This window comes from Anguilla rostrata, chromosome 8, assembly GCF_018555375.3.
Source record: "Anguilla rostrata isolate EN2019 chromosome 8, ASM1855537v3, whole genome shotgun sequence".
Lineage (NCBI taxonomy): Eukaryota > Metazoa > Chordata > Actinopteri > Anguilliformes > Anguillidae > Anguilla > Anguilla rostrata.
This window is the reverse complement of record NC_057940.1, coordinates 20,951,217-20,976,178: the sequence shown is the minus strand read 5'-3', so window position 1 is coordinate 20,976,178 and position 24,962 is coordinate 20,951,217. Positions and strand designations below refer to the sequence as shown.

The 24,962-nt window shown below is 37.0% G+C and overlaps 1 protein-coding gene across 10 annotated transcripts in view; it reads left to right on the top strand.

Annotated features, from left to right (window-relative positions):
- Positions 1-23,841, top strand: part of asic1c (acid-sensing (proton-gated) ion channel 1c) — a 324,712-nt gene extending 300,871 nt beyond the window's left edge. For 5 of the 10 annotated variants that reach the window (XM_064347023.1, XM_064347022.1, XM_064347024.1 and 2 more), the window contains exons 4-11: positions 2,151-2,301; positions 2,777-2,833; positions 4,218-4,371; positions 5,541-5,632; positions 6,694-6,773; positions 8,418-8,489; positions 11,896-11,948; positions 16,544-23,841. In XM_064347023.1, coding sequence (XP_064203093.1) covers positions 2,151-2,301; positions 2,777-2,833; positions 4,218-4,371; positions 5,541-5,632; positions 6,694-6,773; positions 8,418-8,489; positions 11,896-11,948; positions 16,544-16,622 — 738 coding nt within the window. In that variant the 3' untranslated portion in view covers positions 16,623-23,841. Of the gene's footprint in view, positions 1-1,616; positions 1,668-2,150; positions 2,302-2,776; positions 2,834-4,217; positions 4,372-5,540; positions 5,633-6,693; positions 6,774-8,417; positions 8,490-11,895; positions 11,949-16,543 lie in introns of all 10 variants that reach the window. The other 5 variants (XM_064347020.1, XM_064347021.1, XM_064347015.1 and 2 more) reach the window with 3 other exon arrangements.
- The last annotated feature ends 1,121 nt before the right edge of the window (positions 23,842-24,962 follow it).

The window sequence follows — 24,962 nt, the reverse complement described above, 5'->3', positions numbered from 1 at the left end:
TCTATATAAAGATTAAACATAGCTTAACAAGTTGGCAACTACTGAAATAGGAAAACTATATGTAACCAAGTTCTCTATAAGGCTTCAGTGGTCTGTTCATAGCTGTAAAATATTGTGCATCTCCAAATGAACAAAGGCGCTTGTATTGGTTCACATATAGGTCTGTAATTAACAAAATAGGTTGGTGTAATAAATTAGCAATAAAATCCAAGTAAGCAACAAATGTGTATGTCTTCAAGTGGTAGACGATTTAAACATTAAGCTGTATTTGTACCAGTTCACCACTTGTCCAGGCCATGTGTTTGTTTTTGATGAATGATACCATGGAAACAAAATTAATCCACTTACTTTATTTTTCATTATATTACCAGGATGTAGAAATCCTTCTGAAGCAGTCATTTTCCCACTCATGCAGACAGATTTTAGCATGAAAAGTGAATATTTTAAAGAGCAGTCTGACCAAATCAATCACAATCATGGTTATCACTCCATGAAAAATCATTTTCATTGGTATGAATATCTTACTTCCAGTGGCTGTACTGAGACCCTGTGAGCAAAGTAGCCATTATTATGTTGCCATTCTCGTTGTTAGTGTTAATCAGTTTAACCATCAGGGTCCAAGTTGAACTATGCGGTTGTTCCCTGTACTTGGACCGGTACTTCTCTCTAGGGGTTTCGTCATACTTGTTCCTGGTTATGGTTATACACTTTGTTGTACGTCGCTCTGGATAAGAGCGTCTGCCAAATGCCTGTAATGTAATGTAATGTAATGTAATATTGACATATTATGTCAGATTACCCTGGACCCTGGAGTGTATGAACAAGGAACAAGTTCATTTAAATTTTCTTTAATTGTATCCTCTTGTGTTTGAAACCACAATAGGTGTTTTTTGCTGGTTAAAAAAAAATGAATCAAGTTTATCAAATGAACTTCCATTCTGTAGTCAGTGGAGTCTTCTGCTCCAACCCACTTGTACCACATTGCTTTTCTGTGAGAGCAGCTGGCATGCATTGAGTAATATTGGGTCACTTGCCATTTCTACCAGTGTAGAAATCACTAACTGGTCCAAAATTATTTTAACTATGTAACCTAGGCATGCATGTACTGTACAATACAATAGTTGTGGCTAACGTTAGCAAACAGTAACATGTAAACTTTCACAACTTTCAAAGATCTTTCTTTTCTTGTAATCTGTCTGCTCTGTCTAAATCAATTTTAGAAGTACTGCAGACTGGTACAGACCTCTCGTGGCAGTACCACTGTGAAGGAAATTAGTTTGTCTGACTTCTCTTCTCAGTTCTCTTCCTACCACTTCTATTTTTAATTGAAAATAATTTAATGAAAGGCTGCATTTCAATTATTCTAGTACAACAAGTATTCTTAATTTGTTAATCAATGTTCATCCACAAACCTTCAAAATATTTGTCAGTAGGGTTTTGTTTTTCATTTTTAAACAGTTGAGTGTGAAATATTTAATCCTACACTGGCTCTTGTACAAAGCAATTTGTCAAAGTTCTATGAAAATAATATGCAGTCTCCTTTTCTGGTGTCTTGTCTAAGTTATGTCCTTCTTCTGAATGTCTCCATTACCCATGATTCTCTGCTTCTTCCTCAGGAATTGTCTGGCATCTGTGACTTCCTGCATGGTGTCTGCTTGTCGCTTTCCGTGAGCTGTGATTAAAAATAATATTACCTGTTTCATTTTAATTATCATTTATGAGTCTTACCTTGCTATGCACTCCTCTGAATTGGCAACAGTTGCATGGTTCTGTGCGTATACATAATTATCTTAAGTCAATATATTCTTCCTAGTGCCATAGTTGAATATTAAATAAAGGTATTATTAAGCGTGGCACGGCAAAATTAGTTTATTCTTTATATTCAAATGTACAGATAACGTTCAGAAAATACAAAATGTTAAAATGTTACTTCCAAAACCTACTTTTTAACATAGATTATTATATTATCGTAGATTTTCATTGTTAACCATGCCACAGGAATGCGTTCCCAATACCAGAGGCATGCATTCTCTTTGGTAGGCACCAATACGTCTATATGGTTGGCTTCCTGTAGAACTGAACGTAAGAAACTCGTACTGGGTTACTGAATTCTGTAGTGGTGCTAAATGAAATCTTGTGGTCTGTCTCAGCTTCAGTATCTTCCTCCACCATGGGGGGACTGCAAGTCCGCCGCTATCGACTCGGAGTTCTTCTCCACATACAGTATCACAGCCTGCCGTATCGACTGTGAGACACGCTACCTGGTGGAGAACTGCAACTGTAGGATGGTGCACATGCCAGGTACTGTACTGCCATGGGCCCCATCTAGAACATGGGTATTTGGATGGATATATTGTGATGAATAAGATTGTACATGAAGGGCCTTTTACAATTTTAACATAGAAAGGAAATTTATTTCCAAACAGTAAGTTAACATAAGACAGTATCTGTATTACGTATTCTCTCCCATCATATTCACATGCCTGTATAGACATTGGGATTCTGTAGTGTTGTCTTAGAATTGCTAATGAAGTTGCTTTCAGTTCAATGTGGGTAATCCCACTCAAAGAATGTCATGAACTTCCCACACAATCCCTCTTATGCTTAACATTGCAGGGGGTAGGAAAATTTTGTGTGGTTATTGCCTTTCTGTTTAAGCCTTAACTTTCTTGTGCTGACATATACATTCCACCAGAATTAAAATTTATCCCAGGAGATCTGTTTTCTCATGGAACAAATGTGGTGACTGTTTGCCCTCTCATTTTGTACTTCTCAGGGACCTCCACAGTGTGCACTCCTGAGCAGTATAAGGACTGCGCAGACCCAGCCTTAGGTAAAACGTAATGTTCTCAGGATGTGATGTAACATGGTGCTATATGGTGATGTAATTCTCTGCCATTTGGAAAATGAATGATTATGGGTTGAGGTCATGAAAGTACATTTGAACACCTGTATTTCAAGCTTTCACCTCCCATCCATTCATCTAGGAAGCATCCTGTTTACAATGTAGTTGCCTTAAAAATGGTTGGTGCCAGAGTTTTAGAACCAGTCTGTATGAATGAGAAGCAAATGGGGCCCAGATGTAAACCTAATCAGACTGGTAGTTTAGACACACTTGCAAAATCAGTGCAGCAAACTACTTGATGGAGTCGCTAAGATTTTTCTCCCCCTAATTAGTCCTCATTTACATTTTATGGAAAGTGAACAATGACAACAGATGTGTTGCACCTTCATGGTTCTTTGGTGGACATAATTAATACTGTTTGGTTGCTGCCTTTTAGCATCAAAACAAATAAACATGCTACAAGACTAATTCTGGCTAAATTGGCTAATTGCTGACATTTGTCACACAGCTGCTAGTTGGTATGAGCTCTCTGTTAGCGTACAGACTCAAACTTTGCTGAAAACTTTTAAATGCTTCACTTTACATGCTGTCAGGCATGCTTTGTCTCTTTTACAGCAGGCCAGCAAGTCAAAAGAGCAGTGTGGTAACAGTTGCTAAAGTGCTAAAGTGGAAATTTATCAGGCATTGGTGATATATATTCAATCAAGAGAAGGTCATTGATTTCCCATGGCACTAAATATATTGCTAACTGAATTTTTCTGTTACTTTGAGTCATGCATTCTGGAAGTGTTAAGAAATATCAGACTTTCTGAAACAATAAGCTATTTGAGGAAATTGCTTTGAAAATGCTTTGGGGGTTCAGACCATCTAAATCACCTCAGTCCACAGACATATATTTTTGTAATATTTATTCAGCTCTTTGCTTCGTATTAATCAGCTGTCTTGATTAAAATAGTTCCAGGCAGATTTTAGTGATGATCCATCATTCTCTTCACCACAGTATGAATATCCTGGGATGCACACTGTGAACTTTTAGGCTGATCAAAGATTAAGAAATGGATGCTCTGTCACAGGCATAATGAGAAAAAAATGAACATTTTTTAATGGCGGTATAACATCAGTGCTTATTCTCATGAATATGATTCATAATAATACCTAGACTACAGAAAGGAAATACAGGTAGTTTGTTACATAGAATAGAACAATGTTCAATTTTTTTTAATTTATTTAATAAAATAATGCTTTAGTACACTAATTTTACTTAAGAGAAACTGTGATATGCGACTGTGATATGCATTTTACAAACAGAAAATGTTTGAGAATGCTACTCTACAAGGCGTCTGTGTTTAAAGCCATTTTAAAATTTCTGCAGATTTCCTAGTTGAGAAGGACAATGATTACTGCGTGTGTGAGACCCCGTGCAACATGACTCGCTATGGCAAGGAGCTCTCCATGGTGAAAATCCCCAGCAAAGCATCAGCTAAATATCTGGCCAAGAAATTCAACAAGACAGAGCAATACATTGGGTGAGTTACACTGGCCCAAAGCCACAACACCAAGCAATGTTGCAGTCCACTGACCAGTGAAAATTGGATTTCTGTGCTATTCACAACATTGCCTAAAACCACCCACTCTTTCTAATGAAGAGACCAGATGGTCACCTCCTCTGTTTATTCTGTCTTCCTTACATCTTTATTCCAGACAGGGCTACCTTCATATTGGTGCCAGACCAGAATTGAACGGCTCAATTTCTCTACATGACTGGTTTGCTTCTGGTTTGGCATCAATAATTGGATGCATCGCAGTTTCTTCTGTAACCGCGGCGCTTTCTGTGAAGCTATGCTAGCAATGAATATTGTGACTTCAAATGTGCCCCTTCATGAACATGTGCAATGGGCCACAAACTCAGATCAATGAGCTTCAGGGATGACAGAGACAGAGCTTTCAGCATTAAGAATGCAGACTTGACCATCTGTTCAGTATAATAGAACATTAGCGCTAAAGCTGAATGATCTATAACTTACTTTTATCTCAGCATATTATTGTGTAAATGCCTTGCTTATGTTTTGTGTCTCACACTGCAAAGCAATATCGAATTAATGAAGCTTATGAATTATTCATGTTATTAAAGTTCCTGGGCATGCTGGAAGGCATGGCATATCCGGCCTAGGCAGCTGTGCAGTGTGTAGTTCTGCAGTGTACAGACAGGACCATGAATCTGCAATGTGCCAGTGCAGGCTGTGGCCAGGGCTTATCACTCATTCACAGTCTGCCTGTGATGGGTAAGCTGCACAGACCTCTAACTCAGCAACTCTGGCATCTGCGCCGGCAGAAGAGAGTGAAAAGAAGCATTGGACTGCCTTGCGAACATTACAGGCCATTTTCCAAAGTGCGGCGCTCCAAATTTGAAGGAAGTTGCAGGGAAGGTGTGAGCCAGGATTACAATTTCCAGCTGACATTCTTTTATAATCAGGGTGAAAAATGAGGTCTCTCATTTTTTAATTTTCTGGAAGACAGTTCTCTTGTTGGTGTAATACTTCATGTAATAACGTGCAGGTTACAATTGTGTCCATTCTGGTATGACATCCTTTCACCTGGCTCTTGGGGAAAGTGATTTATCAAGTGAAACTTTTGTCCCTGAGACTAAACCTCTTATTTTTTTTCCCTCTTATTGTGTAATGCTCTTTTATTTCAGAGAGAACATTTTAGTGCTGGACATCTTCTTTGAGGCGCTGAACTACGAGAAGATTGAGCAGAAGAAAGCATACGAAATAGCGGGCCTGCTGGGTGAGGACTTTGCCATTTGAGGTTGAGAGAGCCCTGAGGCAGGAGATTACAAGCCCTGAGGCAGCAGATTACAAGCGCACTGACTGCATCTGACTGAGTCACAAGTTGTTTTTCAAGGGCAATGCTGCCTGCAGATGTTTTGATCTTTATGGCATGTGTATCACCTGAAGCAATGAACACAGCAAATGGGGATATGTTGACATACCTGGCAACCCCTGTAGGCTCAATAGGCAAAGGACTAGAGCCTTGCACTTTCTTAAATTTGTTTTTATTCATTTCAGGAAAAAAAATGAATGCTATTTCATGTGCTGTAATTTATAGTTGTTGCCAGTTCACAAAAATACAACATTTTAACACCACAATTGTCATCAGTCTTTTTGATGGTGTGTAGGATATAACTCAAAAGGGGGCCTCCAAAGTACATTTTGCCAAGGGCAAAAAAATAGTTTTGAGCCAGCCTTGCATGTGTGTGATTTTAGGCTCTGTGAGACTGCCCACGATTTTGAGCATTGTGACTCCTCTAACATGCTCTCAGCCTTGCTTGTGTTTGTAATCCACGTATTCAGTCAAGCGCTTATATTTTCCCAGACATAAGCAAAAGAAGGGAATTCTGTTATTTTCTCCTGTGTACTCAGTGACATAGTGAATTTTTTAAAAATTGAGAACGTTTTTTATTTACAGATCATTGTGCACTGTGGTATTTACAAGTCACTAAGCAGAACCAAAAGTATCATAAAATATTGATTTTGTAGCACACACACAAACACAAACACACACACACACACACACAGACTGAACAATAAGATTTTACTAGCATATCCAAATAAATGAAATCACTGAGGGTAAACAAAAGTAATCTATATCTATTTATCAATGTTAAAACAATAGATATACACATTTTTTTTCAGTGGTGACAACAAAAATTTAAATAAAATGAAGTAGTGACATGGCTAAGATAAAACTACTTTGACACCAGAAATAATTGAATTATTTCCAAAACCTCTGCTCAAATAATATTTCCAAAGTCACAACTATTATTTTGTTATTCTTTTTATCCTCAGGTGATATTGGGGGACAGATGGGTTTGTTTATTGGTGCCAGCGTTTTGACAATATTGGAAATATTTGATTACTTATATGAGGTAAGGATCCATTTTCATTGTTTTTCTTCCTTCAAAATTCTTTCTTTGTGAAGTAAATGAAAGTATTACTTTTGGTCAAGAAACACAATAACAAAAGTATGCTGATCTAGGATGATATTTTCAGGGCATTGTAATCAAAGGAATAAGTTAGTAAATGACCTAAACACATGGCTTTTCTTGCAATCAAGAATATTAGAAAATGTTTTCAAATAAATGTGGCTATTGACGGTAATGTCAAGGTTTGGAAAATGCCAGGGGTTATTCAGTTTCAGTATATTTTTTGTGCCAACTGTCATGCCAACTGTATGAATCATAGATCTAAAATGATTTTTTTGGGTCTTTGGAATCTAGATTTTGTTGAGTTACTTTTTAAAAGGCAATAAATTTGGCTAACACAAAAAAATTTGTGGATACCCTCTGCCATAAACAAATTGAGAAAAGCAACTCAAAATATTTTATTATATAGTACTAAGGTTAATTAAATGAACCCAACACAAATTGGAGTTTCTAAGATTATTTTTTATTTTAATCATACTTAATTTGTTTAACCTTTATTAACTTAAACTTTTGAATACTCTATTCTCAAATAATTGTATGGATGTTGGTTATGATTTACAGTGAAGCTTTCTTAACCCATTTCCCCCCACTATGGTGGTTTAATCTATTGTTGCAAATAAAAAATACATTATTCAATACATTATTCATTTTAAATTTGAATGCAAATCAAATCATCTCCAGCAGCAACACTCCTGATTTGTTATTACCTGCTAGACATCACATTGCAACTATCGCTGTTTTCCCCACTTTAGTACATTTAGTGTACATTCACTACATTTGAGATTTCCCAATTGGGTTCTTCAGTATTCATTGCTGCAAACTCCACTATCAGTTCTGAAGAGTGCATAAAATCACATGCTCTCCTCTGATGCATGTGCTGTCAGCTGCAGCTTCTTGTCATATCGCAGTTTGCAACTCGGGTTCACACGGACATGCGTTGGAAGGCACTTTGTATGCAGCTGAACAGGCAGACTTCTAGGCACCTGATCACCCAGCAGGGTTCGCTAGCTCTCACTGAGAAGCTGCCATGCTGGCTGACTGAAGCACTTCCTTCTATGGGTCACATTAGCTCTAATTGCGCATTTCCTTGCAGTCAACCACAGTTGGAACTGGCATGGTCTGGATTCAGTAGCAGATAGTGGGAACCATCCACACAACAGAACAGTGATTTAACAGAATGAGCCACCCAGCTGCCCCTTTGTACAAGAATTTGAACATAATCAAATTCTTTATTGCATTTTTGCTGATATTTATTTTAATTATTCTTGTTGGCTGAGGATGTGCTAGCTGAATGTTTGAGTATCTCCATTCCAAAATAGCCCACTGAGTAATGTTCAATTTCACTATACTCACCAGTGATTTTCAGAAATCCCAATCTGTGCTTATTATTTTGTATTATAGAAGCCAGGGGCAGGCAGAGAAGCACCCTTTTCTGTTGATCACAACTATATTTATGGCAAGATTAAATTGGACTTTTTAGAAGTTTTTACGTTTACATTTTACATTGATCATAATGCTGATTACTTTAATGTATTTTATGTTGTGATATTCCTCTTTAATTTGTTGCTTTCCCGTCATTCTTTTCAGGTGTTCAAAGACAAACTCCTCGGCTACTTCATTCGCAAGAAACGACCCCGGCGATGTCAGAGCGACAATCTGGTAACTAACTCTTTTCTTGACCCGACAAGGCCTCGCTTTATAAATGCATGGTTATTGGTGTGAGGTTGGTATGTAAGAAGCTGGCTTCTTTTTCCAGAGCATATGCCAGGGGTGTTCAGCTAGTCAAAACTCCCCGATTGCATCCGATTATCATAAGTTATTTGCTCAGTGTTCAGTGCAGGTGTTTTGTCTGCTGTGGCAACGGAGCTTTGATCTCAGCCAAAAAGAGGGTGGAAACACTCACGGGATAGCAATAAGCATTCATACTTTGCTATTTTGGAAGGCATCTGGCTCCTTTCCTATGAGAGCACAATTAGCAAATACAGCAACAGGCTGCGACAGCTATCTTCGAACATGTGCCAAAAAAAACACCCTCTTCGAACTTGTTGGTGGACAAACGTATATAGTACTTTGGAAACCCCCCAATGTATGGTGTTCTGAAAAAAGACACATCTTGGTCTTTGCCTGAGTGAGCTGCATGGTTGGTCCAGTTGCCATGATTAGCTCAGATGCTGACATAGCAGAAGAGTTCTCAAGTTGGCACCCTGAATGAAGACTGGGAGTGTGATCTGTGTGGTATGTGCATATATACTGTTATGTAATTCAGACCCTTGAAGTGGTCTAGTCACAATGCTGGCTACTCTACAGGTAAGAGTAGTCTGTTTTAAAGATTTGAGCTCCACATCTAAGCATCTGAGCAATCAAAGCAACAATTTTGAATAGTAAATGTAGCTTGGAGTTTCTTATTTTTTGTGGTTACTTGTGGTGGTTGTTCTCTGATTTAAATTAGAGACCATTCATTTGGAAAGACTCACAAAGGATAAAAAAGAGGATATATTATTCTCATTTGCTGGTTAGTAGAATTATGCATAAAAATGTCATTGATTTCAATAAAAATGTTCTACTTAGATCGACTGCACCTAATCATAAGAATTATATATTCATAATACATAACATTTTGTCCATTTGAAATAATATAACAGTTATGTTTTTGCCTTTTTATTTTGCATTTATTTAGATTGCATTATTTAGGACAAAAATAAATCTCTCCTGAATTACATAATTAAACCTTTTCAAACAAAGAAAAAACTCTATATAACCATTTGATAGTACTTGTTTAAAGTTTGGTGCATAATATTTTCATTTTCATTGTCAAGTTCCTGGGATACTGAATAAAAAAAATAAAATTTGTACACCATTCGTACACCATATGGTATTTCTCTGCATGTAATATCAAAGTTAAGCTGACATGGGAAGAACCAAGGAAGAGTGAACTCTTCTACCCTGTAATTTAACCATTTGCCTTTTTTTTCTTCTAATTTCTCAGTATCAGTTCATACCAGTGATGAAACGTTTTTCAATTTGTTTTGTTTCTGCCTGAATTTGTATTTCTCTTTCTGGTAGTTTTATCAGTACTTTATTGTGGTTGTGTCATTCACAAGCCAGTGTTTCCTTATGTGTTTTACCCTGATATGCTGCTTTAAATGACGCAATAATAAACTGAAGAACGCGGTTTCTTGTTTGCTAATTTCGCTTGATATTTTTCCATTTCAACAATCGTTTTATTTTTACCAATTCAGCTAAAGGAAATGGAAAAGATTTTACAAGCCTTTTGTGCAAGCTATTATCCTTTCCCAGCAGCAATTTTGTGGAGTGTATTTTATAAAAGAAAATAGCTAGTAATATCATTAGCCCTGTTGTCGCATGGTTCTGCAGGTATTCAGCAATTTGTATTGATGGGCTCCCTTTTTTTATGAATTATTAATGAAATCCGTGCATGTTGTATTATTTATTTATTTATTTATTTATTGTAGTCTACTTAATAAAGCTATGGGATCATGGTAGGCTGTTACTCATAATCCATTATTTGCTCAATTATTTGCTATAGCAGACATCACTTGTTGTGACATGCAGTTCAGTGTTTGTTTGTTCTTTGCTCTTTCTTGTTTGTTTGAGTTAATAAAAGATGGGCCCTGGCTCATTGTTACATTCAAAAATAGCTTTAAAAAAACCAACAACAGGACAAACCCAGAAATCATTTCGTCGCTAACAATCACATAATTACATCAACAACTGCACTCCAGGACAAGAACAGTCTTACAAAATTTGTATTTAATGTAAACATATGTAGTACATGTACACTAAATTCTGTCCAGTGGAGACACTGTAATGTTATTTAATGGGTACTTTACTACCATACTGGAAGTATATCTACACTATATGACCAAAAGTGTCTGGACACCCCTTGGTCTGTTGCTGTTTTTCATTGTCTGGGCTAGGCCCCTTAGTTCCATTCAAGGCAAATCTTAATGCTACAGCAATGTTACAATCACATTCTAGATGATTCTGTACTTCCCTGACAGTTTGGGGAAGGTCCTTTCCTCTTTCAGCATAACAATGCCCGCAGGCACACAGTGAGGTCCATATAGAAATGGTTTTGTTGAGAACGATGCGGAAGAACTTGACTGGCCTGCACAGAGCCCTGATGGGATTTGGGATAAGATGAAAAGCCAACCCAATCACCCAATGAGTGCCCAACCTCACTAATGATCTTCTGGCTGAATGGAAGCAAATCCCTCCAGCATCTAGAATAAAAGCATTCATTTTGGATGAGATGCTGGATGTCAGGTGTCCACATATTTTTGGAAATGTAGTGTATATATATATATATATATATATATAAACCAGAAGCACTCCTCTGGTGTGTATGGATATCCTATGTGACACATCCAATGTTGGTTTTTACTGAAAAGAGAACAGCATTCATTATATGGTCCAGTGAATTTTTGTGTCACCCACTTCTGAACTCATAATGCCAAAAGAGCCAATCATAGTGAAATAACAAGGATACCTGCCACAGCCCCTCGAGTCAGTGAGTAATAATGTCATGTACTGCAGAAATACAGGAAGGTGTTGTCATTTTACAAAGATGAGCTGTAAATGGCATACTTGTAAGTAATTCTCTCAGATCTTGTGCATTTAATACACATGATTGGCATATATTTGATGGTTATTATGCAACATAATAACATTAATGGTAGTGTTTTATCTGGACCATTTCCAAAGTAATGTGTCAACTATTTAATCACACATTATCAAATGTTGTTTATTCAGGGTGAACAACGAGTCAATACATTCTGTATGAAATTTCCCATTAAAAACATGTAGTGTTGAGCAACAGTACTCACACAGTAAGCTCCCATGAACAGTGGAAACCATTCTTAATCTGTACGGATGCTTTAAGATTTTCTTGTCCTGGAGTGCCTTAATCCATTGTACCCACAGACCACAACAATTTGTTTTTGAAGCTCTTGTTATTTACTTAATCTCTGCATTGTTATTTTTATTTATTTATTTTTAATTTCAGTCACCTTCTTCATCTTTCTTTTCATCATGTCTATTCCAGGAATTTCCAGAGAACCCAACCAGCCCTGGTGTCACGCCTAATCATGCCCCCAGGTAGCGATCCCCATTGATAATAGATCCTCCCTCCCACTCTCTCTCTCTGTTCAGACACACTGGGATCATCTCATTCCTCGTACCGCTACTAATTAATTTAACCCTTTCAGTTTCAGCTGGTTTGGTGGGATTTTTTTATTTTTTGTGTCAAACCAAATCTGTGATTGACAGAATATGTAGATGTGGCAGACTTTAACTTTTCTTTGAATTCAGTCAAAATCGATCCCTAACTTTGAACTTCAAATGCATGCATATGTCAAATTCCTGTCATATTAGGCAACTCTGAAGATGCTACAAAGGGTGAATACTTATTGAATACTCACATCAATACACTTGTGTCATATTTCAGCAAATATCATTGTGAGTTTTAGGAGTAGATTGAATGTACAAGCCAGTGAGATAGTGAGATAGTTCATTTATTTGCAATATCAGTTACAGCTAACAGTGTGATACTTAGAAAATGATAGTAGTTAGTATCAGACAGAAAATATCAAGTTTGTGAGTTACAACATAAACTGGGATGAATTTTTGCTGTAAAAGAAAGACATGTTTCCTGCAAAGTTTCTGTTTTTTATTATCGGCTGGTTAATTGATAATGATAATTCATATTTTTATAATTTTGAATCTCAACCACAAAGGTAGAGAACATGAACCAGATACTATCTGTAAGAGGGTAACAACTGTTATATGATCAAGAGTTTTTGCAGTGAAGAGAATGAGATGATTGGTGGTGTAAAAATGATTCAATCTGAAATTCAGCAAGCAAGCTTACCATCGACTTACCAGCTATGAATGTTTGAGTAGTTAGTTCAGTGGTGTTCACAGTTAACCCTATGGCCTGAATGTATAATTAATCATCTTGATTTAACTGAGATCCAATGAGGTTGAACACGGTGGAAATGAAATGATGTAGTTGAGGTGTAAATTATTGGAGTGAAATGAAATGCCACTGGAGCAGGTTGACATATTGCTAGTGGGGGATGAAATGTTACAGCAGTGGAATGAAAGGTGGCAGGTGTAGGAAATGTTTCTGAAATGAGGCTGAAAAAATAGCCCCTCACAGGAAGTTTTAAGGGCTGCAAAATCACACTGATTTGTAGGCAGCGTTATATTGATCAGCTGACACTATCAGTGTACTAAATGGGAGGAGCCAGTCATACTATAGAAATAATAATGCGTGTTCATAATTTTTAAAATGCTATCTTTGTCGTAAAAATAATTATTGATAATACCTAGTTGACACTCACTAGTGTACACATATTACTATATGTATTTTTAACATACACAATCTGTACCAAAAAATTTGCCTTTGCATATATGGAAAGCCAGATCATTGTGTTATAGGTAAAATTTACCTCCAGATGCTGCTTTTCAAGTAGGTCTGCATTCTTTTGCTACTTTGTCTGGATGATGGAGTCAGCACCAGTTTTTTTAGCTCCCTGAGACTGCAGCAGTATTTTAAATAGCTGAGATCAACGACCAATAGGAAATCATCAAACCTGCTCTGCGTGGTATTTTACTTAGTATAGAAAACAAATGGAATGTAATTTAGAAAAGTATTCTGCTGGTTTTGAGAATTATTTACCCTTGATTTGCACATTTGTATCACATTTTATTACAATTATTTTATTGAAATTCATCTCAACTCGATAACAAGTATATGTTTAACACAAAATTAGAAAAACTGCAAGAACAGAATTTTAATTTAAATTCCAGTAAAACATCCAATCACGTTTTACATTTAATTTAACAGATATAGTTTATACAATAAGTTTAAGCTAGTTTCAACATACTCTGAAACTAATAAGTTTGGTCCACACAGTTTTAGCCTTTAGCCTTTTTTGATCCATTCTGAAATACTACACTGCTTAAGCTCTTTAAGAACCAAAGGTCCAAAAGCCCCTAAGAGAAAACTGAAAAATGGAACAAATCCTCACACCTCCTATTTCATTTCTGGTGATTGATGTGCTTGAGATAAAGCTGCACTGCTATCAGATCTTTCTCACACCGTAAAAGGTGTGAGAAAGATCTGATAGCAGTGCAGCTATTTGCCCTGTATTGGTAAATGTACTCTACCGTATGAAAATTCTTATGACAGCTGACTCTTAGTGGTACTTTAATACATTGATACTTTATTTCAGTGCAGTATTTGCCATTGTATATTGTGTATGTATACACCAATAGATGATATGCAGCACAGGGCTGAATGCTAATATGGGACATTTACGGGACTGCAGAATAATACACAAATAGCTAATGCATATACTAATGTGGTAAGTCATTAACTAGAGGTAAATGATTTTTACAGTAACCTCTCATTTCTACTTATACAAAATAATCCAATCAACAAAGATCGATGCAGAGCTTTAAAACAACATTCCATGAGTATCTTTTTCTTTGATGAAGGGAGGAAGGTTCTGTGGGTTTTTTATTGTGTCTTATAACAGCTAGGCAACTAGACAGAAAAACAACTAAGACAATGAATAGATTATTGTATACCCTGCAAGATTTTTCATGGTGTAGGTAGATACAGCATGCATATATCACATTTATTGTACATCAGCTTTTGAAATCCAGAAATGCTCAGCAATTCCCTTTCGAAAGATTTTTGTTTTCATATTCAATGTTGGCAGAGCCATTCAAAAATTCATATTTAATATGATCCATGGTTTTTACTGAAGTTGGTCAAGCGGTAAGTTAAATATTGGCTGGGATTGAGATACTCTCTCCGGTGGTGTCATTAACTGTTTTAATAGCTGGAGATGTCCTGAATATGAAAAAGTATCCATAAACTGTGAAATGCAGTGTACAGTTAAGCAAGGGCACTCAGTAGCTTGCCCGAAATACCAGGTATTTGTTTCATTACTTCTTCCTGGACTGAAAACAGTAAATGATATGAACACAGAATATTTCACAGATGGACATCAAAAGTTTGACATGTTTCCTCTGGCAGTGCTTCTTCTGTGCAGTTTGTATTGTCTTTGCTTTTGCTATTTGAAAACGAGTGTCCTTTCACGCTGCCAAAACTATCTTTGGGTTCAGGCAGTGTAAAAAGTAAATAAATAAATAAATAAACAGGTGGCACAATGTTAATGCACAATGTTCTCACAGAAAACATATTCACTTAACAAATAGAGAACCCCATAAATAAGTTATATATTTACAGGGTTCTCTATTATTATATATATATATATATATACATATATATATACACACACACACACATACACATTTGTTTTGAGGTGCCATGAAACCCAGCATTATGATTTCACCTCCAATAGTACCGTTAAAAGTTATGACTGCTATTTAGCAGTGCTAATAAATCATGACTAAATGCATACTCAGTCAAGCCAGCTGAAAGCAGAAAAGCAGAGTGGGCCCATTAATTTGGCTAACATAAATTTGTATTTGTTCAGAAAAGCCTGAAGTGAGGCCTTATGTGGTAGCCAGGTAATAGCAGAAGGTTTTCTTCTTACTGCATTAATCTTTTTAATGTTGAAATTAAGATATTTTTATTTAATGTAATTGCTCCCAAGAACTGGTCAAGATTAGGATGTTGCATAATGTTAAATTATTGCAGAGGGTTTTGAATGAAAGATATAATATTGAAAAGAATCAAAACATTTCAGAAGAAGAGAAGAAAATATTCCCTGTAGTCTACATGTCCACAAACCCATAATATCGGTAGTATCATAATGGTTGAAGAGTAATTTCTTAGTTTATGGTTAAAAAAATGTGGGGACTTTTGTATTACATATTCTGTAAAATGATTTAAAAATGAAAAAGCTGTCCCTGCAGTATTAAAGTCCATTTTAGGGGGGCCATTGTCATGGAACCTGTGACCTATGACATCACTAGATGCATTCCTTTGTGATGTCATCACAGGTCTGCATACAATGAGCTTATGCTGTAAAATGGATTTCAGTCTGCAGGTTCTACTGGCCACTGCAAGTATACCAGCAGTCAATTCTGGCTGATATCGGCATCGATTAATTAATGTCCGCAACCCTGGCACAGTCCAAAATCAACCCTGTGGTTACATTGAGCACAAGAAGCATAACTAAAAAAACAAACAATTTCTTTCTCTCCTCCCTTCCTACCTTCAAACCATTCACATCCATCCCCCCTTCTTCCTCATCCTTCCTTTCGATACTCAATGAAATTCAAACACGCAATTGTTCTGAATGTCACCCGTCCTGCTGACAAACTCATCTCTGCTCCCATCTCCTGGTTCTTACTGCTCACATTGGTCTGTGGGTGCATCTCTTTCATTTCTTTTTACATTCACTTGGCCTTGGTGTTTTCCACTGCTTATCACTGTGCCCTTCCCTTGTGCACTGATTGTGACTTGCCCGATTCATGACATGTAATTTTCCATTCATTTCTTTCTCTCCTTTCCACCCCCTGTCTCTCCTGTCATTTTTGATCATCATCTGGTTCTAACACCCCCCCCCCCCCCCACATTGCTTGTTCACTGCATACTGTCTGCCGCCTCCATACTGTCACTACCTCTCCGTCATTACCCCCTCCCCTAACACTTTGAACTTTTGACCCCGTCCCCCCTCCCCCCTCCCCTCCCCGCTCTTCTTTTGCAGAGTACCTGTGACACACTCCGGAGTCACTCGGACAGTCTCGGATTCACGCCGAACATGTTACCTCGTCACCCGACTCTAGGCAACTTCGAAGAGTTTGCCTGTTGACGACATAAAGCTGGGGCGGGGGGGTTGGTTTGGGTGGTGGGGAGGGGTGGTCCAGGGGAAACCGGGGGTCGACATCAAACTGTGACAGTAATTATACATATTATGAAAAAAGAAATTATGATGAAATATTTAAATAGCGAAAAACCTATCAAAGCCTGAATAGAATTAGAAAAAATAATACCATTCAAATAAACAAAAACTTCCAAACCGAACTCAGGTTGAACTGAAATCTTCAGCCATCACTTATCCGCCATTTGTTTCTGTCGTTAATCCTGTGGAATCAGAAATCATGTTCATGCTCACTCTTGCAGAGTAATTCCACGTGCTGTTAAAAAAGTACAGCACTCCTGGGACAATGAAACAGGCCAACCACGGACGACCCTGCCGCAGCTGTTCTGTATTTGCCAGTTTTTTTGTTTGAGGATAAAAGATTCAACTGAGGATCACTCGCGAGGAACTGTTTTCCTTGCTGGATATGTGGTAGGAGAGGAAGAAAACACACAAAGACTCCTGTCCTTGGCTCCTACAGGTGGAACAGCACTCCAAGGAGAGCACTTGACCAGGCCTTTTATCCTCAGCAGTTATTGAAGTCTATTACTGCACCTTTATGAAGCCAGTCTTTGAGTTGGTGATCTCTATCTGACTGTTTGAAGTCAGACAGCACCTATACCTGAAGCTTATGTTTTATGGGTGGGGCACACAGAAGCCATGCCAGTTTTGGAAAGGTTCCATTTCAGAAGTGTAACATATCCCGAACAGTCCATCTGCTCTGAATTCAAGAAATAGATTTAACAAAATCTTTGGTCAAAAAAGTTGAGCATGTTTGGCTTAGTAATGGTTCCTCAGTTTGTAAGAGGAGAGAATAAGTGGCCACAGGTTGTCATTTGTACTTGGTAAATGGGTCATGTGATATGAGATTACATAAGCAGTGGATACACTGTGGGAAGGTTTCTGTCTGTGGCTATAGTTTAGCACCTTGGAGGCCTGACTGGAAATTATTTGCTCCTTTTGTACACACCAATGACATCACTTTGCCCTCACAAAATCACCAACATCACCTCGCCATCATTGTCGGGATATTGAATTTTAAGTCATTTTTAGATGTACAGGCACATAGTCCTGCTGAAAGCTCAACTGGTCATATCTTTCACTTGCTGTTGCTGATTAATGTGATTGAGGGGACTGGCTATACATACCACTTTGCCAGGCAATTTGGCTACCGTTCTCGGTCTGAAAGGATGCCAGGCTTATACAAAGTCATATTGAAAATAAGCAACAGAAGGAAGCGTTGCACTGGTCTCACACAGATTATGAAGAATTATGTTTTTTTATTTATTATTACTTCATGAGAACATTTTATGGCAATACTGGTGTATTGGTCAGTGAGTGCTCAGGATTTGAAAGCTGTGGATGATGAGAAGACCAGATCAGTGACAAAATTCTATAGAAAGTGTGTCTAAAACTCAAGAATGGGCACCATGTTGAAATCTGCAGGTGGGCATTTTTGTGTTCTCATGCTTCCATTTTGTTTGTGTTATCTGATGTTGTCATCAGCAGGCAGTTGAAGATTTGCTTGGATATACATGAAGCCAGCTCCTGAACAGCAGATCATTATGAAGCAGACACTCTCCAAATGTTACTTGAGCATGTTACCTTCAGCAATCACTTCTGATCTGTTTTCAGATGTTCCAAAACCATTTTTGGCTCATTTATACAGATATCTGCATTTTGAAATTTAATTAATTCACGCATCTCATATGTACTTGTGTGTGTGCATGTGTAAGGACTGTGTAGGTTTTAAGTAAGGTTCTTGACATGCAGGGCAAAGACCTCTGAGCACTCACAAGCTGAGTAAATCCCCCTTTGCAACATCTTGTCTCCCATTGAATGGCTAAAAACAAGTGCTTTGTGGTGCCTTTCTCACTCACTGGACAGCCTCTGCTGCAAGCACAGTGGCATTCTTAGCAGGAACACATTTTCTGTAAGCTTTTGGGAGATTTGGTCAACCCAGAAGTTTGACAACTGCAGCCACCTATCACTGTGAATGTTAGAGTGACCGAAAGGCACTACCCACCAGCTCTATTACTGTGAAGGTTGTGAGATAGATGTGCAAAGACATTGTCTCATTTTTTTCACAATTATTGATGTAAAAGGTCTGTGTTGATGGAGGATAATGTTGATATAACTGGCAGATCTGTGGTGTTCATGTGCCCAGGACAGGATATTACTCTTAAGTACATAGCTAATTGTGTAAATACCAAACCATTTTTTCCACTTTTAGTGTTTTTATACATGTACAGTAATTGTCCTAAATCAGTAATACAGAGACTCCAGAGAAGCGCTGAGAAGGAAGGTAGTTTCCACACCTGCCAACGATCAGACAAGAAGATCTGATTCTAAGTCTGTTAAAAAAATGTAATTCTGCCTTTCACTGGAACATGCTTTGCAAGAGCTGTTTTGAACGTTACATTCATTTTAATTGGCATAAAGGGTGGTGGTGTCTAAAAATTAAATCCAGGGGGTAGTGTTGTGTGACCCACAGCAGGCTTTCATAAATCAGTCTTAGTGTTTATCAGTATCTAAACAAACACAGTACATCAAAACAAATACTTTGCACACTTTATTTTCAAATATTTTTGTCTTTTTAACAAAAAACTTAAGTGATTTCAAACTCCAATTAAATCTACATAATACACACAATATATATACAATCAACTGTGGATAGTGTTTTAAATGGCAAACCCCATGCACTTGTAATGACTATATATTAATTTCGGTATTTTAAGGAAAATATTACAGTATTTGAACAAAAACATTCAGAAAAACGTACAAGTGTAGCAATAGATTTTCTATCAAGTTTTCTTTTTTTTTAAATCATGGAAATATATCACAGGTCAAATATACAATTATGATCTAATAAGGTTTTAGCTAGTATGTTGCTTTCCATTTAAAACAAAGGGGCATTAAAAAAAAAAATTTAAAGCTTGTTTGTGAACTTTTGAACAAAACAGTCAGGACAGAAAGCAGTCAAAGGTTTAAGGATGCATGTCACTATGTTTGCTGGGAGAAACAGACCCATAAACGTTAAAATATTAATACCACTCAGTAGCAGGGCTACTTTAAATTCAGACTTGATAAGGCATACTAGCTACATACACTCACTGCTCTCAATTTCTGCTTTATGGGATAAACATTTTGGAATCCCAAAATAACTTTAGTAGCCCTTGCTGATCTTGAATTCTCTGTTGAGAACTTTATTTCTGTCAAAGAAAAATGTTTATTAAATGATTAATGGGCTTTCCCTATAGTACAAAATCACCATATCACAAAAAACAAATACATTCAGACTCTTGTGCTTGATTATATTATAAGTATAATTCAGGACTGAATAAGAATAAAGTAGGGGAAAGATGCCCGAAGCCACATTAAATATCTTAAATATATTAAAAATATCTTAAGTTTCAAAAAAGAAAAAAAAATCTCATGGAAAATATCAAACAAATCAACTGATTACATATTATGTCCTCACCATATTTTTGATCTCAGAACCAGGTTTTAGAGAGACAACTATGTTGTTCTTAGATCTATGAAACTCTTGATTCCCTGTACAGTGGAGCGTTGGGTTGGCAGTGTTATATTTGTGTTAAGCTATGTTTAGGTGACTTCCCAGTCTCCCACACATCTTTGAATCAGACTAAATTAGTTGCACACCATCTAAAACACAGACTAAAAATTGTTATTGGACACATCATACGTTGGCAGGACTGGAAAAGCAGAAAACAGACCACTCAGCTAAAGAAAGACTGCCATTTATTTTCCACTGTTGCTGAAATGCAATGATATATATTGACATAGTGTTACAATTTCAGTAGTAGATTTGTCCATTTATAAATAACCCAGATGTGGACTTAAGTGTCTTCCAGTCTATGTGGGACATTTACTTCCTTGAAATTCTGACATTAAGATACAAAAACTGATTGTCTGATCTCACAACAGGCAAACAATGATCCGATTAATGGATTGGATATGGTATTGTAAAAAGATTATTTGACTTAAAATGTATTTATGGCCATTGTTTTATTTTGCTGCATTGTTATATGAATATGAACAGCTGTTGGATTCAACAGAATTCTAGTGTATGTAACAAGAACACAGTGCACTGTGTGATGTGTAACTGACCCCATGTATTAAATAAGTAGTAATTTAACAATTTGATTATGTACCCATCTTTGTATCAATCAACTCATTTTGTTGTCCATTTATCCATTTGCTACATAATGCTAACAATCCTCCACTCAACTCCAACTGAATGTCAAACCATGAACTGTTAATATCACCATCTCTGTAAATAAGAATTATTAGGGTGTGGACAATGATCGTAAAAATGACTGTCAAATTTATGCAGGCAGGTTCGACATTAAGTGATGGTACTTATCTTCATGACTGTTTACCTGTGTGTACTCTGCTGTTGTTAAAACAAAGCCTCTGATGTGTAGACCTTCTCTTCGGGAAACGACTCAACCTCATGTTCCGCTTGTGAGGGTGTCGTGCTGAACTTTCCACTTCATTTCTTGGTTCCACATGTGCGCTAAAGCTTAGCCTCAAACCCCAAGCCTAAAAAAACTCATGCAGCTCAATCAGTCAGAATGTGTAAAATAAATGGAAGTGCGACATCCCTGTTTCGTGATTGTAATTCGGTAACGGAGAGCAAAACCATGTACTCAGTGTGCAAGATGTCGCTCTGGAAATCTAATTCTGGGAGGAATTCTGGAACATTCTGGCATCTATTTAGCACGGCTTGACAATTTATAAGGTTTATTTTATTGTTAAGTAATGAATGTGCTGCTCTGTGGGTAACAACAGATTATCTAAAAATATATTCTAGAATTTATTTCAGCATTTTATTTTGCCAGAAGGCTGACCACATTTTCACCATTGATCTGAATTTCATTCAGAATGCTGTTCCGATAAGCACACAGTATACCACTTGTAGTAATGAAAATGTACTAGAAGTGTTACCGGGAAATAATATGGATGTTGCCATATTCCTAACATTGTTTTCTAGAGGATTATGTGGCCACGGTCAATATATATTTATACTGCCAAGGAAAGTTTACAGTTTGGAGGCTAAAAGTAAGTAGGAGGGGTGGGTTTAAAGAAAGAGGAGGAAAATCTCTATAAACATTTAATCTCAGGAGTACATACCTGAGGGTATGGTGCATACCAGACCTGAAGTGTACACATTTGTCCTAACTTCATTTTAAGTGTGTTGCGTCATAGGCCCTTTTTCAGTCTACCCACAATGTGATTTGTTCTGAACTTTTTGTAAAGTATGTAAGCGATTATTTACTTTTTCTCCTTTACACAAGTTCAGTGATCGCCTAAATGAACAAAGCAAAACAGTGCAAGAAAAGACTACACAGAGCAAAGTGGTTACGAGGCTAATAGCCACAAAGCACACTGCAGTTAGACTGAACCTTGCCCATGGTCTCCTCTTTCAGTTTACGCCCCTAACCTGATCTCCCACCCTCCTTCCCGCTGGCCAATCACAGAATGGCAACAGAACCCCGAGTGAGGATAAATGGAGGATTTAAAAAGCCAAATCTATCAACAGGGCAAAAGATTGTCATTTTAAAATCCACCAACCAACAAAGTGAGAGCAAAATCCTGGTTGTATATTCACACAAATGTTTTCAATGGATTTTTACAACTTAATTTCAGCCTACTAGTAGACAGTAGTGTAGCTCAGTCAGAAGTACTCTAATCTTACAGCTCAAAGTCCAGTGCGTATTGTTGTGGTCCCTACCTCTCTGCTCCTCCTTGCATGCTCATTGCGTGCCCCTGGTGTCTCATGTACCCCTGTGTATACCCTGCTATGTTTGAGAACATATTCAAGTATATACCTACTAGTATCATTATAGTACCTGGAAGCCAGATGAAGCAAGCCACAAGCTCCTTGCAACCTTAAGCCTAAAAACGCTCTATTGTGGAGCTCTTTCAAATAGTCACCAGTCATAAATAGTCAAATAGTCATAAATTATAACATTGTCATAACATACACATTTCAGAGACTGACAATTACCACCCTAAGAAAAAGGTTTGTAGCTTGTGAAAGCTATGCAGGTAGCACTGTTTGTTGGAGCACAATCCAGTAAAGTACGATTAAGACCTATTTTATACCTCACCTTGTTATACTGTTTTGACACCCCCCTCCCCAACTCACAAATTTTTGACTTGTATGCAAACAGCTATAATTAATGAGAAAATGCAGTTCGAACATATTGTTGATAAACAAATTAAGTGCACAAGTCAATGGTTTCAATCAAGGCAAGCCATGATATATTTTACCATCCTCAGTGATGAATCTCTGAGCCTGGGTTTTTTTTAAATTATGTATAATATGTATTTTTTCTGGGTTTGAAGGGTTGTCCAATCGTCCATGTACCAGGCAATGAGGGCTGTAGCCATCTGAAAATTTGAATCTAGCGAATTAAAAGTAGGTAATTTAGAGGCCTTTGTGTAGGTGTTTCAGATTCAGAGCAGCCTTGCCACAATATACCACAAACACATTAAGCGTGATTTACAAGACCTTCAACATATGCAAAACCTTTTAGCTCATGCGAAATCAATAACACAACCAATGATTGGTGCATAACAAATACCATGATCAATCAGTGGTCATGTTATTGGGTTTGCATGTGCTAAAACATCTGTAAATGATTAGGTCTTAACAAATTGGGCCCCTTCTTCTTCCCTTGAGATTTCCTTGTTTGCATCAATTGATAAAAAAATACGCAAACTGAGAACTAAAAAACTGATTTTAACCCTGAGAAGTTTCAATTTAAAACCTTTAATTTTCATATAGGTGAACAAGCTGCCAAATGGAAAGGGGTATTTTATACAAAACTAAAATAAAATAACTTTTCAACAGTCACTAATTTGTTTCAGAAGTGCATGAATGGATTCTCTTTGATGCATACATGCAATCTTTTATGCACGTGTATTTTTTGTTTCAAATCCTATTCATTTATGTCCATTTAAAACTTAATTTCAATGAATAGATGCCTAGGGGACCAAGGCTTGGTTCATCTGACTCCATTTACTGTATAAATATATTCAGCAAATAACTACCTGCATATTTTGTGAATGAATTAAGACCTGACATATACATCAAATAAAGAACCCTTCTCTTAGCCACGTGTCTTGTATTTCTTCATAGAAGGTCAGCATACCACAATGAAGCGCAAAGAACCCTACATTCTGTCACTTCCAAGGATCGGATATGGACAGTCAGGTTACTGGCTCAGCAAAAACACAATCGGGGGGTGTCAATTTGATGAAAAAAGGGTTAAATTGCATGGCTTGGAGTTTGTCTCTAATTTATTAAATATTTAACGAAGTACAATGTTTATGTATAGACCACAGAAATGGCATCACTGACAGTGAGAGGAAACAGACTGGATTAAATGGAAAGAAACATTCACCATCATTCCAAAGTTTCATTGATGTGTCGTCATGAAGTAGAAAAGGTTTGCAGTCCTACATGTCAGAACTGGATTTTCTTGTTATGTTTTTCACAGCCAGGAATGATATACCCTTCATGGACCAATAGTCCACTTGTCAAATTATCAATCAATGCTTCGAACACCAGACTGAAAACATACACGTGCCACAAATTATAGTGTCATAACTCCAAACCGTTCCTACCCAATCATTTCATCATTTGCTATAAGCAGAGTCAGATCTAGACTATTCTTATGTGATGTAGTGTTTGTTAAAATCCAAGGGTTCAATACCTTCCACAGAACAAATACAAACCAAATACAAATGAATGTCCATGGTTTAGCTTAGCAATTTGGCTTACTTGGCAACTACCACAGAAGGTGCCAGGTCTGTTAGTGACTAGCATGTCAAATGACAACATAATACAGTAGTCCAATTCAAAACATTCTTTTGAAACCTTCATGTACTTTCCCTAATGTGAAACAGCATGACCCATTTGCCAATCATAATGATAAAATTCTCAAAATAATTTTAAAAAATGAAATAAAAAACCTGATGTTATGCAGGCTCAATGTAGTGCTTACCAGATTTATTAATTTGTTCATAATGGCTTTCCAATAGATGTAATGTTTTCATTTTGAAAGACTAATAGACCTATTCTCAAAACATTTTGCATCTATTTGAATCAATGCAGGCAAACAGCCAATCAAATACCATTCTAAACAACTGGAATCATTTTAAGTAGAAACTACTTTTGAAACAATACTGCAAATGCAGATGAAGCATCCTGGCAAACATCGGATGGAAAAAA